Here is a 20218-nt window from a genome sequence, read left to right on the forward strand (position 1 = left end):
GAGAGGGGATTTTTCTTTAGGATACAAGTTTGTTTCAGGTGATGTAACCTTTATATGGACAATTCCTATAACACTGTAATCTAGAAGAGCAACAAATATTTAAATGTAAACGATGAAAGGAGACTATTAGTTGGCAACCTGGCTGAACTTAGTATTAAAACAAAAAGGGAAACCAAGAATAAAAGGTTATTAAAAGAAAAATGTTTGCACTAAGAAAGTTCTAAATAGAAATGTCTTAGGTTTTCATATTATTTTAAAAATATTTTCATCTTTACTCAGGTAATTGCTAATCCTTCAGCTATCATTAGTATTTCATTTCATATAATGAATTTTGGAGTCAAGAAATAATGAATGTGCATGTTTTAATTTAATTTCACAGACGCCAGATGCTTTGGTAGAAAGTATTTTACAGGAAGTGAAGCAATGGGCTATGCTCCACTGACGATTCAAACAAATCCCTGTGTGTCTCAGTTTCCCCATGGGAAACAGAGGAAAAATAACTTTTCCCTTGCTGTGTTACAGTGATATTGGGGGGATCTCAACTGACTGAGCACTTTTCAAAAGTGCAGAGATCACCATACCTGCTGTTTCACGGGTAGGACCAAAGATTCTTTAACACTCTATCTGGAACGAAGAGGAGCTTACAGAAGTTAATTTTCCATGCTGAGTGGTTTGCTCCTCCTTTCATGCCTAAATTTGGTTTCCTTTAACTATTCTCGATGAAAAATCTTTCAAAAACATAATATGTGCCTTTCTATGATCTTAAGCAGTCATTCTGGTACTGTGTTATCAAATATAACGGGATCACACATCTACCTCTTCGAGCTGTTCTGTATTCTCTTTCTCTGCCAGGCCATCAGCTGCACATCTCAGCGCTTTCATGCGATCGTTCCCTTCTCTCCATCTAATTTGCCCCTGTTTGTAAGCCCTGGGCTGGGAAACCAGATAATCAAATTTGACAATAATTTTATATTAAATTAGAGCCAATAAGGCTTTTCTGGGTTTAAGGCTAATAGCAGCAGACTCGTGATTGCTCTTTAGGTTGTCCAGTGGCTTTCACTCAGTTCCAGGGTTAGGATTCATTTTTAAGGTTGCGGGAGGCTTTAAATTTCTTCATGTATGTACGTTTGTATGTGTCTATCTATCCATATACATGCACACACACATATATTTTGTAATCATTAGTGTACACATTCAATAAAAGATCTGTCTTTAAAGAACGTAAGATACCGGAACATATTAAAGGAGGTTACCAATGATGTACTTTCCTATATAAATTTAGTCTTCAGAAACATTGAATCCTGTGTCGTTCTTCTCTATTTTGTATAATTTATATGAGGGTCCAATATCCAGTATTAAATGTGCACTTGGTATTTAATATTGACTCTTTTATCAAATATATACAAAATTTGGTATATTTGCCAAATACATAATGTAAAACCCAGGCATTTATCCAGTTTTACTAGAGGACTACTCCCCTTAAAATCAGTGTTTGATTTCTATAATTCTTTTCTAGGTAAAACCTATTTATAAACCTGGTCTAATTTCCAACTGCAAACACTTTTCTTTTAAAGACCTTAAAAAATCCAATTAAAGCCAAGCATGACTGTGATTTGAAAATGGTATCAAGAGTGAAAGAGGCTGTGCCCGCGACTTCCCTCGAGCACAGTACCTGATGTCTCGCGTGTGAATTCCTTCGTCCTCGGCTAGAAGCATTATCAGAAATACAGGGTGAAAAAGAAGACAGAGTAAACACAGCAGAGATCCAGATACAGACCACAGGGCCTTACAATTTGTCCAATATAATGAATTCCTCAAGTCATGGGAAATCAAAACGTGCTGTGCTTCAAGCTAGCCTAACAATGGACTTTCAAGATATATTTTGTGCCATCTTATTTGCATGAGCAGAACGAAAGCATTTTACCAGGTAACTCTTTTCCTTTCTGTACAAATTATGGCTTTTTTTTTTTTTTTTTAAAAGAAGAGGGCTTTCTGTTTTGCCAGTATAATAATACCCACATTTATTCCCTCTTCTGAAGGCACTCAAACCAAACAGTCTTTCCTTTCTGACTTCAGGAAATATTATATTGATTTTCTGGGAAAGCAAAGAGCCCCAGGACAGACTTGGACATAATGACCTGCCTCCTTTTATGAGAGGCTGAGACCATTATAGTAAGAAGCGTGGAGATCAGCCACCCAGATGGCTGGTGCCAGTACCTTGATGAATGTTTCCAAATCCCCATTAAACAACTTAGCATTATACTGTGAGCGGGGTCTGGACTTCCTGTGTTTCTGGGGCTTAGGGGGAACATTTGGAGGCCTAAGGGAGGGAATATAATTACTGAGCATGGCAGAAATCAAACAACAAATGAAACACCCATAGGTCACATCAAAATTACAAGACACAGGACTTCTTGTGTTCCTTCCCCACCCCCACTCCCACCCACGGAGGAAAACTGTCCTTTCCCTTTCCCGTTTATTTACTTTGACTTATGCATCAAAACCCATACCAGCTATTTAGTCACAGTATTCTTTTCTTGTAACTGACATTTGTTTGTTTTAAAAATGGTAAGCATCACCAAATGAAACTGCAAGCTCTTTGGCCAAGCATTATAAACCAACAACTGTGTTATTCGACTTGTAAGTCACACAAAAGACACAACATGTCATAAAAATGAAGACTCTGAAAGATCCCAATATGAGAAACTAAATGTAATATTTTTATTTACAACGTAATTCTTCAAGGCAAATAACATTACATCTATTTGATATCCCTCAGGTAGTTAATGGGATTTTATTTTATGTAAAAGAAGCTATTAATGAGTCACAAGTGAAAAGGAGAGTTTTTTCAAAGCTACTTCTGGGGGCAGTGGGTCCAGGCTCACATGAATTATTTCTTTAAAACAAACTAGTTCACCACCTAACTATCTGGAGAGAATTATGATGCAGCTGTTTATTCTCTTCTGACCTCTCTCCATCCCCAGTCTACTTGCTTTGATGGACAGATCAGTCTCTCTGGCATAGGCACATCCAGGGTACCAAGTACGATACTTAGAAACCATGCATCATCCTGCTTTGTAACTGCAAAGAGAGAAACTTCTGTCCTCTCCTTTAGAACAAGGAGAATCAGGATCACATGACTCAACTTCTACAACTCTCTTGCAAGGAATACATGGAAGAAGAGACTGAAGACTTTTCTCTGGACATTCCGATTTGAACTCCTTCTTACTTAGAAGGCAGATATGAGGTTACATGGGCTTCCCTGGGGGCTCAGACGGTTAAGAATGTGCCTGCAACGCAGGAGACCTGGTTTCGATCCCTGCATTGAGAAGATCCCCTGGAGAAGGGAACGGCAACCCACTCACTCCAGTATTTTTGCCTGGAGAATTCCACGGACAGAGGAGACTGGTGGGCTACAGTCCATGGTATTGCAAAGAGTCAGACACAACTGAGTGACTAACACTTTCACTTTCATGAGGGTACATACCACACTTGGAAATCAGGTAAAGCACCTTATTAAGCTGCAAACTGTCTAGGAAGAACCTCCTTTTCAGTTCATTAAAGTTCAAAAAGACCAGTTTAAAAACAAAGGCCCAAAGTTTATGTGGAAGCCTGGCTACCTTCCTAAGATATCACTACAGGAATTGTGACAGCTAGGGGAACAAACTTGCTGATACTGCCTTCCATAGCCAAATTTTAAGACTTTCCAACAGGTGGGCTCAAATAACTGATGGGGTGTACAGTAAGCAATGCCTGAGGCTCCATAGTGCTTGAGAGGCTGAAAGGAGCCTTTGCGAGTGTCTAGAAGCAAATATGGAAAATTCCACCAAGCAGAAAGTGAATAACTACCATTGCTGAAATTTCTGAAACTTCATTTATACACTGAATTCTGTGCCATTCACTGAAAAAAGGATCTGGTGGGTATAAATAAACAAAACAACTGCCCACCAAGGAATTTAACCATATGTGCTTGACTTCATCCACTCTTTTCCTTACTTTAGAAGTATTTTAAAATGCATAGCTTATTTTTATTCAACATGGTAAGGCCAACAGATCGGAAGACAACTGTCATTGGAAAGACTGTTTCTCACTCACAATTCCCAAGAAGTGGGGGATGCTACTGCACGGGGCTGAGGGGGACGCGGGGAAACAGCAGTCAGGAGGAAGAACCAGGGAGGGAAAATGTGAGCCTTTGCTGTGGTTCCCATGGGAAGGAACAGGCAAGGCAGGGTAAGCAGGTTTAGGATTGGCTAGTCCTTGAATGCAAGGAGATCCAACCAGTCCATCCTAAAGGAAATCAACCATGAGTATTCACTGGAAGGACTGATGCTGAAGCTCAAGCTCCAATACTTTGGCCACTTGATGCGAAGAGCCAACTCACTGGAAAAGACCCTAGTACTGGGAAAGATTGAGGGCTGGAGGAAAGCGGGGGACAGAGGATGAGATGACTGGATGGCATCATCAATTCAATGGATATGAGTTTGAGCAAATTCCATAAAACAGTGAAGGCCAGGGAAGCCTGATGTGTTGTAGTCCATGGGGGTCACAAACAGCCGGACACAACTGAGTGACTGAATGACAAGTCTTTGAATACTTTCGGTGGGCCCTGGGGCATGGGAGCTGCCCCTAGTTGTCTGGCAACTGGCCTTTGGGTGACTGGAGAAGGTAAATAGCGGCCCTATGTATAAAGGCTTGAAAAAGGAAGTGGTTGAGGGTATGAGCTCTGGTTGCTTTGTATACAAAAGGCACACTTTGTAAGAAAGCCCTTTACTATCTCTAGGAACTGACTATCCGTTAGAGGGACAGTCCCTCCAGGGTGAGCAAGGCCCCAGGAAGACAAAGCATCAAATACAGAAACTAGAAAAATGTGGCTATTATGACAAGGTCCAATAGAACTTCACATTTGGTGCTATCTGGAGCAGTTGATGAAGCTAAGGGAATACGAACACAAGTTCATTCTGTTTGGTTACTTATTTGTGGGACAAGCAAATACTGCAGCTGGAGACAAAGCCCTGGATAATTATTTCCGCATCGCTGAGAGATACAGAGTACCTTCTGGCCGAGGCTAACAGAGGACTGTCTCAAGTCTTCTACCTAAAGTCTGAAAAGTGCCTCTCCTGATGAATCTAACGTATGAAGCAAATGTGGAAATACTAAAGCTGTGACAGGAACCTGAGGTTCGAATAAACCGTCTGAGAGCTCAGTCAAGGTACTTCCCACGGCAGAGTTGGCTTGGCAGGCAGACTAGCGTGCTGACGGTTCTGGCCAGGGAAACGCCAGATTCTACATTCATTCAACATTCGAATGGTATGACTCGTTCTGGTCCTGTACCTGCTACACAATTGCTGGATGATCTGGCTTTCCATGTAGAATGCCCATGTGGATGAGAGGAAGTACCAGTTGGAAGGATGTGAATATTAAGTCTGCTGTGGTGGTTTAGTTGCTAAGCTATGTCCAACTCTTGTAACCCCATGGACTGTAGCCTGCCAGGCCCCTCTGTCCATGGGATTCTCCAGGCAAGAATACTGGAGTGGATTGCCATTTCCTTCTCCAGGGGATCTTCCAGTCTGCTGGGCAATTATATTAATAGTGGTCACTGAGAATTTACATATTTATACTCCTGCCTTAAAAAAAATCTTTTAAAAGGGTGCCTTATATGAATTATAATCTAGAAACAGGTAAAAGAGTTGACACTATAAAGGAGACATTAACTGTGACACAGTGATATATAACTATGCAGGAGTAATATATGCCTCTTTGTTACTGACATAGGGAAGAAAAACCAGTATTTTCATAAAGTTTAGGTAAGTCAGTAGCTATATCTTCCTAGTTGGTTCACCAAGATAGGAGTTTCCTTTTGAATAAACGACCTAGCACGAACATCATAGAATCTGAAAATCAACTTGACCATTACTGCAATAGACAGACCAGTGTTCTAAATGCCTCCTACCTCAAAGAGAGCTCAACTTTAAAAGTGCAATGTCTTGTTGTGTCAATTAGAATAATCTCTGGCTGTTGCACAAAATGTTGGCAGAGAAAAAGAAAAGTTGCCATAAACTTTCCCGAACCCAAATCAGAATCTGCTTTCAAAAAGTCTTTTCCTTCTCAGCAGTAGCTTCAAAATCCTTCCAAGAATTCATAAAAGGGGGGAAAAAAGGAAGAACAAAAGGAAGTGCAATACTGTACTAGGCATTAAAAGTTAAAATTTTAAAGCAAACCAAACAGGGACTGAGCTAAAATCTAAGAATATTCAACATAGCTCTAGTTTTTATGACATACAGGGGCAAGAAGTAAGTAGCCAGACACTGTACATACGCACATAATATTGCTTGTTAATTAAATTACCAAAAGTCTTATCAGACTCTTTTTAGAAACTTAAAGTGCTTTGGATTGGATAAATCAAACCCATTCAATTTCTATCCTTTTTTTTTTCTTTTTTAAACTGAGGCTGCTCATTAAAGAGCTTTACAATTCCAGTGGGAAATCCTCAGATCTGCCAGGGCAAATCTGGTTTCGTGAGAACCCCAAACACTTCCTGTTACTGTCTTGTCAAGCCCAAACTATCTTCCAAGTTCATTAACAAAATATGTTCATTCTTGCAACATTTAATTGGTTGCTGGTTAAAAGAGAGAAGAGAGTGAGACACAATGAATATGTTAAAATATTTTCCTACCTTGTAGTCATATATTCAGCTCTATGACCTGCAGGAAAAAAAAAAATAAGTCAACTGAATGGAATCAGTGGAATGCATTTGGTAATCTTTTATATCGTCTGTCCCTTGATTTATGATGCTGAGTTTATAATAACTCACACATTTTACGGTAGACAGCATATAAAGATAGACAAAAAATTCAAAGTAAGTATTTCATGAAATCTATACACAAAACAATAAATTCCATAGATTAAAGAAATGTTTCACTTAACAATTTGAGGCAGGGTGCTTTATTTTTTATTATTATTTTTTAAACAAGAAATAGTTGCTTGATCTTAACTGTAAGTTCAAAGATGAAATACAAATAAAACACAACCAAGATTTCAATGTTAGTTGTTCCCTCTGTCTTAACTGATAACTGTGAGAGAGAAGCCGGGGGTCACGCAGGGTTAGGAGAACTCAGTTTCTTTTAAATTGGTGTTCTTTCGAGAATATGAAATCAGGCAGAGAAGTTGTACTTTACAATCAGAAATGACATTTGCAGATATTAAAGTACAAGGACATTAAATGATGTTACATTATATCAACTAGTAAGCTAAAAGCCTTTCACAGAATTCCCTGTCATTTAAAACACGAGGTTCTTATACATTCAGGCTTCTTGGTTTGTTTTAAGCAGCTCTCTTTTTGTGGTGCTCTAACAATCTGGAGAAGGAAATGGCAACCCACTCCAGTATTCTTGCCTGGAGAATCCCAAGAACGGAGGAGCCTGGTGGGCTACAGTCCACGGGGTCGCAAAGAGTCAGACACGACTAAGCGACTTCACTCAACAATTTCAGCTAATTTCAGGTCTGAATACATTTATGGTGGCTGCCTGTTCTTTCTTATATTTAGGGTGGAGTAGTGGGAAGGGGTGTGGGAGAGTTGAACCATTCAACTGGTCTGTTTGCAAAATGATGATACAGTCCTGAAAATGCTTGAAAACACAGCTGGCAGAGAAGCGTCATGTTGCAGCGCCAACAGGTGAGACCAGCCCATCAGATCACAAATGCAGTGATTCAGGCTCGTAGCGCAAGGTCAGCACAGCAATGGTAGAGAGCGCTGGCTAGCTGTGAGCTGTGAATGAATACTCCCAGGCTGCGATAGAATCTTTTACCCTATCATCTGCTTTTGAATAACAAGTAACCTAAAGTATTTGGTTAATATCTATTTACTAAATAGGAGGCACCAGTTCATATCAGAGCAAACCTTTCTCAACACAGATGCAGGCTACTGTAAATCTTGGTAGAATCTATCCTTGGCCAAGATTTGGGGTTGGGGAGTGGGAAAAAGAGATGAATCTGATTTTTTCCTCTATTACCCAGTTCTACCTATCATTTAACTATAAGTTCCTTCCTTTTCCTGGCTTTTTGCTACTTTAAAAATAAAAGACAGACACAGAACTCCAGAAGAATTTATAATAGTTATTCCTAAATGGATGGGAGAGAAGGTCTATGGGAAAGGGGAGAGAGCAGCCAGTGAGCTGAGCGTGATGTCCTGGGGACGGCCTTCAGCAGGAGGTTGACTGTATAGGGTTGCTGCGCAGAGAGAAGACAGGGCTGGAGGTTAAGATTTAAGAGCTGTCGCTCTTTAGACTGTGTTGGGACCACGAAAGGCAGCTGAGATCACCCAGAGTGAGTCGGTAGAATGAGCAAAGGATTGAGGGCGGAGGAAACAGCTGACTTCTACTGTATTGTCATCTTGCATACTTCATTACAACCAAAAAGTATGACATAAAATACATGTATTAGTAACAACAATAAAAACAGCAATGATATCTAACATTTATCCACACTGCTCTAAGCACTTTCTGTAGAGTAACACAATTTTTACAACTTTATGAAGTAGGTACTATAATGTTGCTAGACTAAGCCTATAGAAGACTAAGTGACTCGTCCAAGGTTGCTTGGTCAGTACGTGGTGGGTCTGGCACTAAAGCCCAGGTTTGTTTTAATTCTAGACCCAAGCTCCCAAATACATTGTGAAATGTAAATCTTTTTCTCCCCAGCCAATACTCAGAAAAACCCTAGAAGACAGGTAGAGATATCGGTCTGCCTCATACGGATAAAGCCAAATACAAAATACTGAAGATTTAATAAATTAAATAAATTTTAAAACAACTTTAATACCTATCAAATTAAAGAGAACCACAGAGGTTAATAACATCCAAGTGATTCAAAAAGATGCTAATGATAATTCCTTAGAAACTCAATGCTTTACAATGTTGAAATTTACTGAATAGTCTCTAGATTTAGAAAATGATCATATATAAAATGGCTTAAAATCATTTTGCTCCATCCATCCACGGTTAATAGTATTTGATAAAAAATTAAAAACCTATAAAAGATACATTTTGATTAATGAATCAAGAGCAAGCTTTGCGAGAACTATCATTCATAGTATAAGCACCACTACCACATTCATTGTTTTTTTCTGCTAATAGTCCTCAGTGCGTCCTAACTGATGAATGAGGTTTTATTTTTTAATCAGTATCATCATTAACAGATCAATAACACACAAGCTTAGAAGAAATCTGCTTCCCAGAGAAATGTGAAAGCTTCCAGCGGTCTGAGGATTAGATTTCAATCACTTTCATTGGAAGGCTACTTAATTATTAAAAACAACAGACAACTCCTTCTTCTATCCCAATACAAGCCATTTGGAGGAAAAAAAAAAAAATGACCCAGGATTATCTTGTTCTTGGTACAAACAGCTACTTTGACCACTTTTAAAATTTTACTTGAGAATTAGGAAGTGAATTATTTTTCAAGCCCAGATGTATTTTATGTCCATAGAGTAAAAGTGAAAACCAAAATATAATTTGGTGACAATCTGAGTCCCCAAACTAGATAAAATATTTAAAATGCATGCAGCTCACACTGAAGGGAGGCATACTGGATTTTGTCCCTAATGAATGATTGATAAGGACTTGTGGCGTTACTTTCCAGCCCTTTATCTTCCTTAAAGATACCAACTATTGCAGTACTTTTCTAGGAAAAAAAAAACTATTCACAATCAGCTTTTCTTTCAAAAGTATATTTGTACTTTGACTCAAAAGACAAAGGAGTGAGTGATGATAGTCTATTTAATTCCTTTGTCAGAAACCTTATGTCCTGAGCTAAAAACAATATAACATGGAACTCAGTTTTTAGAGTTAGATTATCTATGTTTAGCAAAAATTACACTGATTTTTTATAACCCTTTAACTCCAAATGCTTCGTGAAGCTCCAAAATGCTCAAAGAAACCATGTGAACACCAAGGCTCATCACTAAAAAGGAACAAAATTTCTCTGCCTCAGTTTTACAGACATATAGCTCATTTTCCATGCTCGATTTAACTTCTATTTAAAAACAAAGACATCACAAAATGATATAATGGTGTTGCTGAAGGATGAAGATGATGACGATGATGCCTTTGGCCTTAACTCATCGTGTGTTTTTTTTCTATTTCAGTTGTTTTCAAAGATTTGGAATTCTGAATTTTGACAGTGCCACTTTAAGAGCCCAATCTAGTTGCTCTGCAGTGTTGTAAATCAAAGGACTTACTGGGCCACTGGTAGCCTGCCAAAAGCGAGCAGGAAGACAGGCCAAACACATGTCCGTAGTTACAGTTTCAGCCGCGTACGATCAACTGCTAAATCCCCGAGTTAGGCTCTATTTGTTTTACTACGAAGGCAGCTTTTGCAGCAATGAGCCTAGTATAACTCAGAGATGTGGTTTCTATATAAAAACTCAAGACTGTCCCCAAACGTACTGTTTAATTCTGACCTGGTGACCTTAGTTAGCCAACCCCAGAGTTGGAGACCTTCTTAAGTGCTCGCCATTGGATAATCTCACTGTGGGACAGGCGCCATGAACTTTCCTGGTCTCCCTTGGTGTAAACCTATTAATGTGAACAGGGCTTGCGTGGAAAGCTGAAGGGCTCACAAGAGCTAAAAGATGGGGCATGTCCTCCACGCTCAGTCTCTTGCTGGGCAAAGCTGCCAGCATCAAGCCCAGGCTGTGCCCAACAGCCTGTGTGCCGCCAAGTCTGCACGCGAGCAGGGCTGGGGAGCAGAGAGGTCTGCAGCCAGTGTCTGCTGGCCCGGATGAGAACAATCCAGTTTCTTGTGCAGAAAAAATCTGATTCAGTGAACATCTGGAATACCTGAACACAGCTTGTGTCACTAGGACACTGGAAACCACTGAAAGAAATTATAAGAGGAGAAATTCTGGCACAGAGTTCACCAGGTATGATATAGTTTCATACAGTTCAGCAGCTAAAGACAGAATCTGGCTAAAATATAGCCCTAGCCAATAATGGCATATAAAATCATATCAACCAGTGGGGCTTCCTCTCCAGGAGACAGGAGGGAAATCTATGTAGAATGAGTACCATAAAGGTTTCAGAACGTGATCAGAGTATTAACATATGTCTGCCTGCAGTGCCAAGAATGAATTCACCCATTAATTCTTTCTCTCCAACTCACAATTTCTTAAGTGGTGTCTCTAGTCCTTGTAAGTATTCAGCTGCACTTAAGATAATTTAGGCTTTGGGACTGGCGATGACCTTGGGGCATCACCGAAATACAAGGCATTTGTGAAAAATGGAAAAAAAGAAAAAGACTTCACATATTATGAGGAGAAAAACGAGAAAAAGACATAATAGCTGAGGTAAGACAATTATTCAAAGAAAAAAAAGGGCTTTTTCTTTTTTAAGGTTCAAACTTCTGTTACAGAAGAACTGTAAGACTGGTACAGAGAACATTCTTAAACCTTCACATAGATTCCCAACTGATAACATTTCACAATAATGACTTTATTTCCTTCTCTCTTCCTCATTCTTACATATGTCTTTTTTCCTGAACCATCTGAAAGTAAGTTGCAGAATTAGGACACTTAGCAAGCATTTTCTTAATAATAAGGATGTTCTCCTTCATAAATTTATCATATCTAGGAAAATGAAAAATTCATTCAATAATATAATATAGTCTATATTTAAATTTCCCCAATTATCACTAAAGCATCTTTTATAACTTTTGATTTTTGATTCACAATCTAATGAATGTTCACACATTATATTTAGTTTCTTGATTTTTTGGTCACCTGATGTGAAGAGCTGATTCACTGGAAAAGCCCCTGATGCTGGGAAAGATTGAGGGCAGGAGGAGAAGGGGATGACAGAGGATGAGATGGTTGGATGGCATCACTGACTCAATGGACATGAGTTTGGACAAACTCTGGGAGATATTGGAAGGACAGGGAAGCTTGGCTTGCTGCAGTCCATTGGGCTGCAGAGTCAGACACGACTTAGCAACAATAATTTTTTAAGACACTTTTTAGTACTTTAAGAGTTATTATTATTATTTTTTCTAAGTAAAATTGGTGTTTTATCTTAGAGTCTGGCATTCTAACTGCAATTTCTACATGTGGACATTCCCTGAGGATAATGGGTCCTCTGGAGGAGACTAGGAGATAAGTTGATGGAAACACCTTGTTTTCTGGGCAGGAAAGTTCTAGAACTGTAGGAGGCAAGAGTTTAGGTCAACTCTTTTTAGGCTGAGTTGTTCACACAATTCACTCCCTGATTTCCCTCTCCCATCTGTATTGTCTTTCACTTTTTATAACTTCCAGCAAGATCTAGTGTGAAAAATAAGAATAAATGTGTTACAGACTGGTACTGAGGTACTTAGGACAGGGACCTGGTGGCTTTTTCTTCCCCTTTCTAAATTTCACAAAGATGAAAAAAGAAAAACATCTACATTATTTCCTTTGCTTGTAATCCTTTCTTTCTCCTCAGTTTTCCCATCTGTGAAAAACGGGGAAATTAATAGCGCTCAGTTAAATACACAGCTCAGAACAATGCCTGGCACACAGGGGGCTTTCTATAAGTGGTTGCTATTATTGTTTTTGTTTTTACTAGATATAGTAATAGAATTAAACTATTTCTCAACTAAGACCAATCTTACTGGGGCTGGGATGGGGGGGGGGGGGGTTGGGGGGATGCACCCAAACTGGTTTAACTGGTTTCTAGAGTCCAAAAAGGCAATAGATGGGACAACAAATACCAGCCCATTTAAACAGAAGGGGTAGGACTGGAAGGGTGGGGAAGTACCCCGAGAAAAGGAAGAAGTGACTAGGGCAGAGGCGGCGGGCTGTCAGCAGGTGGGAACAGGCGCAGTTCCTTATGCTTCTGTACGCTTGGAAGAACTGGGGCTCTGAAGACCCTTCTTTGCAGCTCTGTGTTGGCTTTTCAGCCCTCCCTAGATTTCACTGTTCTGCCTCCATGTTACCATACAGTTTATAAGGAAAATAATTTCGGAGAATTCCCTGGTGGTCCAGTGGTTAGCACTCTGCCCCCCTCACTGATGGGAGCCTGGGTTCCGTCCCTGCTTGGGGAACTAGATCCCATAAGTTGTTTAGTCACTCAGTCATGTCTGAGTCTTCTGCGACCACATGGACTCTAGCCCGCCAGGCTCCTCTGTCCATGGGATTTCCCAGGCAAGAATGCTGGAGTGGGTCGCCATTTCCTTCTCCAGGGGATCTTCCCGACCCGGGGATGGAATCCACGTCTCCTGCTTGGCAGGTAGAACCACTGAGCCCCCTGGAAGTGTGGCAGAGCCTCCAAAAGAAAAACGGGTAAAAGGATATAGTTCCAGGAACATTCGATTCTTACACAGATAAGGCCAAATCTAAACATATGCTGTTCTCTGCTTCTTCCAGCACAAATTCACGGTTCATATTCTTCGTGGAGCACATACACGACACAGGGCATAATCCAGGTCACCTCCCCAGCTATGTCACATAACTGACCTTCTCCAAGCGTCCTCCGCAACAGGTCATGCTTGGCTTGGAGTTTTGTGATGAGATTACTACCTTCCAAATATTCTCGGAGTTTCTGCAAAAGGAAAGATACATTTTTAACTTTAAAAGAAACTATTTGATGTCAAGGAACTTCCCACAGGATATCTAAAAACCCAGCCACTCTTACCTTCTAGATCCTAGAATCTTGCTATGCAAAGTGTGGTTCTGATGCAGACTAGCGGCATCAGCCTGTTAGAGGTGTGAACTCTCAGTGCCCCCCACGCCAGGACTGCTGGGATCAGAACCTGCATTTTAACAGGCTCTCGTGGTGACGTGTATGTTCACGAGATCATTTTAAAGTTCTGTTTTAGAGCAGCCCTCTGTCTGCACCATCTCCTAAACCGTATCCCAGAATGGCTGAATTGGGAACTCTGGTGTTAATAAAGAACCCTAGATGATTCCGATGCAATTCCAAAAGCAGAGCTGGGGGACCCCAGGCTGGAGCCCCAGGAGGCTGGGGGAGCAGCGGGCGTACCATGAAGTAGAACTGCTCCGTCTCCTGCTGATTGGCTCTTCTCTTGGCGATGCTGGGCTTACTCAGATAGGTTTCAGAGACCGTGGACTTCACAGACTCTGTGGAGCGGCTGTGCTGGAAGCATTCAGAAACATCGTAGTCCTCGATAGTGACCATATCCTGTATTGTCTGCAGGGTGGCCTCAGTCGTTTTCTTAACCTGGGAATAGGAGTACATCTCTCCAGTGAGTACCTTATTTCATGAATCCCACACTCGGTGAGAAACCACTGTCAGTCAGAAATGGGGGCACAGGCCCTTCCGTCCAAAGCTCAGAGTCCACTGGGGGGACAGCAAGGAGATCAAACCAGTCCATCCTAAAGGAAATCAACCCCGATTATTCATTGAAAGGGCTGATGCTGAAACTCCAGTACTTTGGCCACCTGATGCAAAGAGCTGACTTATTGAAGACAACCCTGATGCTGGGCAAGATTGAGGGCAACGGGAGAAGGGGGTGACAGGATGAGATGGTTGGATGTCATCACCAACTCAATGGACATGAGTTTGCGCAAGCTTGGGGAGATGGTGAAGGACAGGGAAGCCTGGTGTGCTGCAGCTCATGGGGTCTCAAAGAGTTGGACACAACTTAGCGAATAAACAATAACAGCGGAGAGAGACAGATAAACAATACCTCATGTCACAAATGCAAGGAGAGGCTTTCTTCAAAATTATCCTGAGGAGGACTTCATTCATATACGAGTTCTTGTAAATCTCATGTATCACTGGGTACTCTCTCAGTAGCATTTTATTTTAAAGAACCTTCAGTTTAACTGAAGTGAAATTACACACAGAAAAATGCATAAACAATAAGTATGGCTTTACGAATTATCACTCACTGAACACATTCATGGGAATACCACTCAGATAAAGAAATCTAGTACATTATGAGTACCCTGAGCTTCTCCCGATCACCACACATGCTTTTCTCTTCCCCAAAGGTAGCTACTAAGTACTATAGTATGTAGGATTTTTGTCTTGCTTCTTTCGCTCAACTTTATATAGTAAGATTTACTCATTTCTTGTGAGTATACTATTTCACTGCTGAATATTCATTGTAAGAATACATTACAATTCATCCCTTTTACTGTTGATAGATGACTTATTTCTGGTTTGGGGCCACTATGAATAATATTGCTATGAACACATTTTTGTTGGGCCACACATACTTGAGTAGACTTGCTGCTTATTGGGTATTCCAGACTGTTTTCCAAAGTTGTTATTCTCATTTGTATTCCCACCAACAGGAGGAGAATTCCTATTACTCCACATCCTCAACAACTGGTACTGTCAGTTTTAAAAAATTAAACCACTGTGTTGATGGAACTTCCCTGGCAGTTCAGTGGTTAAGATTCTGCACTTCCATGGCTGGGTGCATGGGTTTGTCCCTGGTTGGGGAACTAGGATCCCACATGCCTTGTGGCATGGCCAAAAGAAAAAACAAAAACCAAATAAATCATTACATTGGGTGTGTAACCGTATCACATTGTGGTTTTAATATGCATTTCTCTGACAGTTGAGATTGACCACATCATCACATGTTTAAGGCAATTTAGATTCTCTCTCTTGGACACAGTTTGTTTAAATCTCTTGCTCAATCTTATATTGGGTGATGAGCCTTTCTTATACTGATTTGTAATATGTATATGAGTTTTTTTGTTAGCTGTATGTATTGCAAATATCTTTTCCTACTCTATACTGTGGCTTTTTACTCTCTCTACAGTAATTTAGATGAACAGTCTCTAGTTTTAATGTAATCAACTTACCAATCCTTTCCTTTGAAATCAGGGCTTTTTGTGTCCTATTTAAGAAATATTTTCCCATCTCATAAGTAGTCATAAGTAGCATACTATTTTATGCTATCTTCTGGGAACTTTTCAATTTATCGTCTGCAATTAGGCTATATTCCACCTTTGCTTATCAGAATCTTTGTAAATTGGTAACTTAATCCTTTTTCCAGACAATGTACAGGGTTTGTTGTTGTTGCTTAGTTGCTAAGTCATGTCTGTCTGTCACTTTTATGACCCCATGGACTGTAGCCTGCTAGGCTCCTCTCCATGGGATTTCCTAGGCGAGAATACTGGAGTGGGTTGCCATTTCCTTCTCCAGAAGACCTTCCTGACCCAGGGACTGAACTCGTATCTCCTGCCTTGGCAGGTGGACTCTCCACCACTGAGCCACCAAGCCTGTGGAGAGTTTAGAGCAACTTAAAACCACTCATTTTTCCTGAATTATAGGCTTTTTTTGGGTAAAGTTTCATAACATGATATATATGTAAATATTTGTATACATTTATATATAAGACATTATTGTGATCTAGTCAGCATTCATTTAGCTTCATGCATATAATTATTACATTCTTTGGTTTCTATCTCTTACGTTTTTAAGAACACCTTTTAGAAATCCTTTTTTTAAAAAAAATATATAGTTGACTTACAATATTATGTTAGTTTCAGGTGTTCAGCAAAGTAATTCAGTTATATATATACACACACACACAGTTTTTTATTCTTTTCCATTATAGGTTATTGCAAGATATTAAATATAGTTCTCTGTGCTATATACAGTAAATTCTCATTGCTACATCTGTATCACAATAAGGAGACGGAGTGACAGAAGAAGAGATGTTTGGATGGGATCATCAACTCAACAGACATGAGTTTCAGCAAGCTTTGGGAAATGGTGAAGGACAGGGAAGCCTGGTGTACTGCTGTCCATGGGGTCACAAACAGACACAACTTAGTGACTGAATGACAAATATCTATTTATATACAGTAATGTATATCTGTTAATCCCATACTCCTAATTTATCCTCTTCTTTCCCTCTGGTAACCATAAATTTGTTTTCTATTTAGAAATTCTTTTTAGCATGAATCTGCTGGCAGTGAACTCAGTCTTTATTGATTTAAAAACATCTTTTATTTCACCTTCAATTCAGAATGATATCTTTTTTCTTCTGGTGGGCAGTTACTTTCTTTTAGTACATTTAAGATATCACTGTATTTTCTTGTAGCTCCCATGTTCCTGTTGAGAAGTTTACTGTCAGTTTATCATACTTTAAAAGAACTCTGCTTGCTTTCTTCAGCTGCTTTTAAAGTTTTTTACAGTTTAACTATAATGTGTCTAGGTAGGGATTTTAAAAACATATATTCAGGCTTCTTGAATTGTGTGGTATTTTTCTTAAGCTCTGATAAAACTTCAGATAAAATTATCTTTGCAAATGTCAACTCTACTTTCTTATCATTTTTTTCTGGGAGTTTAATTATGTCCTCTGTAGCTTACCATTCTCTTCATATTTTCTATCCTTTTGTTTTTCCATGATGCATTTTGATTACTTTCTTCTAATTTGCCTTTCATTTTGATAATTCACTCTTCTGCTGTGTCTAATCTGATGTTAAAACCATGCACCAATTTATTAACTTGGGTTTTTCTGTATTTTGGTATTTCTGTATTTGTCAATTCTAGAATTTCTGTGTGGTTCATTTTCAAATTTATTTCACTGTTTGTAGGTTATAATAGTGCCCTGCTGAAATCTAAGCTTGGCTTTTATCTCCTTAAACACAGTAAAGAGATCTTTTACAGTTTGTTTCTGATAATTTGTTTCTATTGTCTATTATGTCTTCTGGCTACCATTCATGATGTCTTGTCTCCTTATGTACCTAATTATCTTTGCTGGATATTTTTTGTAGAATTATTTGAGCTCCAAGGTGAGATTATCATCCTGAGAGAATATTCGTTGATTTTTCCAAGTCATTAGGGGTACTAGTAGTTCAGAATCACTAGATTTTACTTCTCTTCAAAATAATCTGATGCTCTTCCTTTTGGGAACATATGGTTCCTTACGTCATGGATTTCGGGCTTGGCCATGTACCTTGCCCTGGATAGTGAAATGTTGAAAGAATTAGCTGAGTGACTCAGTCCATCACTACAGAAAGTAGAAATATGTTCAATTTTTAAACAATATGTTTAGTGCAATGTTTTTGAAATATGCTCAACTTTTTGTTGTTTATTTGAACAACAGAATATTGTTTAGAGAAGGAACACTAGCTATCAGTGCCGGTTCAGAGGCTTGGAGAGGTCATGTGACAGAGAAAATTTTAAAAGGAGGCAAAAATTTAACACTCAGTCATTATTCCTGAGGATATGCACAATGCAAAGGACACTGGGAAAAAAGCATACTAATGATGACTTTAAAAATAACATTAGAAGTAGTTACTTTAAGTCATGATTATATATCTATAGGCTGAAGGAGAAGACTCACCATCTTGTAGGTGATGTCAGTGAGATGGTAGAATAAGAGGTCTGCTATTCACATACCCCCACAGTAACAATACTTTGGCAGCCATCCATGGACAAAATGACTTTGTGGGAGCTTTGGGGTCTAGGTGGGAACTTGTAAAACCTCACTGGAGCCCACAGCTGATGAGGACCGATATGAGAAAGCTGTTGGCAGGCTTGCCAACCTTTGTCCTGGCAACAGGACCTGGAAATAGCTCTGTGCCCTTGTAGACTCAGCTACAATCCTGTTTGGCATTGGTCCTGCCACCAGCACTATCTGCCAAGGGACCCAGGAGGGGTCAAGCCCACCTGTGCCCCAAATAACCTTGCTGATCTTGGCCTTAGCTGTGGACCCTAGAACAGCTCATGATGCAGGTGCGGTTCTCCTCCCAGCCTCGGTCTGAGAGCAGTCTTATTGCCCAGGGACCTGCCGAGAGGCACACTTGTTTACTGGGAGCAGGCCTGCCAACCTCAGTGCAACTGTGAATAATACAGTAGCCTTGTAACTTGGATCCAATACATCTTAGCAATGGCCTATGAATAATTATAGCTACCCTGCGGACTCAACAAGAAATAAGCCCATCTGTATTTCCAGGGGCAGGCCCACCGAACTTCAAAGTCCAACTTTGGATCTTGAAGCAGCCTTGTACCTTGAATGCAGTTCCTCTCAGTAGTGATCCAAGAGCAGTCCTGCCTACCTAGGGACCAGGAGGGGGACACGCTCATCTGTGCCCCCAGAGGCTGGCCTGCATGCAGACCTTGGTGCCAGCTGTGGACCCTATAATAGCAGACTTGTGACTCAGATCTAGCGATGCTCCGCCGCAGGCTGGGGCCAGCCCTGCCCTCCAAGGATCTGTCCAGTGACCTGGCAGGTGCCACACCCACCCAGGCCCTTGGGAACAGACCCAGAGATGATGGCCCATACTGTGGGCCAGCAGCAGTCATGCGATTCCTCTCAATCTCAACAATACTATTTTTCTCTTTTTTAACGTCTTTCTCAGAAGCAAGTCTCAAGGTTAAATTTGGAACTGTCAGAAGAATGAAGGATGTGACAGAAGCCATCAGACACACTGCCTGGGACTACATATTATCCCATGGGATGTTCTTGACGAAGAAGAACACCGGCCTCTGACACACACAGGCCATGTTAATAAGCCACAGCGGAGAATATAATGAGGCAAATGTGAAACAGCTAACACGAGGCTTGTAACGACTCCCCATCAGTAGCTGGGAGACGCAGCTGGGTTTGGTAGAGGAGAAGCCAAAAACATGACAAGGGATTATGAAAAATCCTGAAGAACGTGAGGTACCAGGGGAGTGTCCAGGTGGCCTGGACTCTGAGATGCGGATCCAAATGAATGACGGGGGGGAGGAGATTTTTGTGGGCTTCTGCAGGTGGGCGCTTTTGCCTTTCTTCCCCCAAGACATTACAATTCTTAGAGAAAACAAGACGTTTCCTTTTCTGAACACACTGGTTTAGTCTAGCGCTGCTGCAATAGCGTGCCACATACTGTGTGGCTTAAATAACAGAAACTTATTGCCTCGTAGTTTTGGAGGCCAGAAGCCTGAGATCAAGGTGTGGGCAGGGCTGGCGCCTTCTGAGGCTGTGAGGAAGGAGCTGCCGCAGCCCTGCCTTCTTGGCATATAGACGGCCGTCATCTTTGCCTTCTGTCTTCTCTCCATCTGGGTTTCTGTGTTCAAATTTCCCCTTAACATGAGGACACCGGTCACACTGGTTAGGTTCACCCTAATGATGGCACTTTTAACTTGACTGTTTTAGTCGCTAAGTTGTATCCAACTCTTTTGGGACCCCATGGACTATAGCCTGTCAGGGTCCTCTGTCCATGGTATTTCCCAGGCAAGAATACTGGGGTGGGTTGCTACTTCTTTCTCCAGGGGAT

At 40.5% G+C, this 20218-nt stretch overlaps 1 protein-coding gene across 2 annotated transcripts in view; it reads right to left on the reverse strand.

Moving 5' to 3' along the window:
- The window catches only part of SRGAP1 (SLIT-ROBO Rho GTPase activating protein 1), a 296184-nt gene that overhangs the window by 39822 nt on the left and 236144 nt on the right, over positions 1 to 20218 (reverse strand). The window contains exons 9-12 of one of the 2 annotated variants that reach the window (XM_070454662.1): positions 14007 to 14204; positions 13481 to 13565; positions 6674 to 6701; positions 1673 to 1706 (exon numbers count right to left, since the gene is read on the reverse strand). In XM_070454662.1, the coding sequence (XP_070310763.1) occupies positions 1673 to 1706; positions 6674 to 6701; positions 13481 to 13565; positions 14007 to 14204 (345 nt within the window). Of the gene's footprint in view, positions 1 to 1672; positions 1707 to 2217; positions 2321 to 6673; positions 6702 to 13480; positions 13566 to 14006; positions 14205 to 20218 lie in introns of both variants that reach the window. The other variant, XM_070454661.1, reaches the window with a different exon arrangement.

The sequence above is a fragment of the Odocoileus virginianus genome, chromosome 24, assembly GCF_023699985.2.
Source record: "Odocoileus virginianus isolate 20LAN1187 ecotype Illinois chromosome 24, Ovbor_1.2, whole genome shotgun sequence".
NCBI classification, from domain to species: domain Eukaryota; kingdom Metazoa; phylum Chordata; class Mammalia; order Artiodactyla; family Cervidae; genus Odocoileus; species Odocoileus virginianus.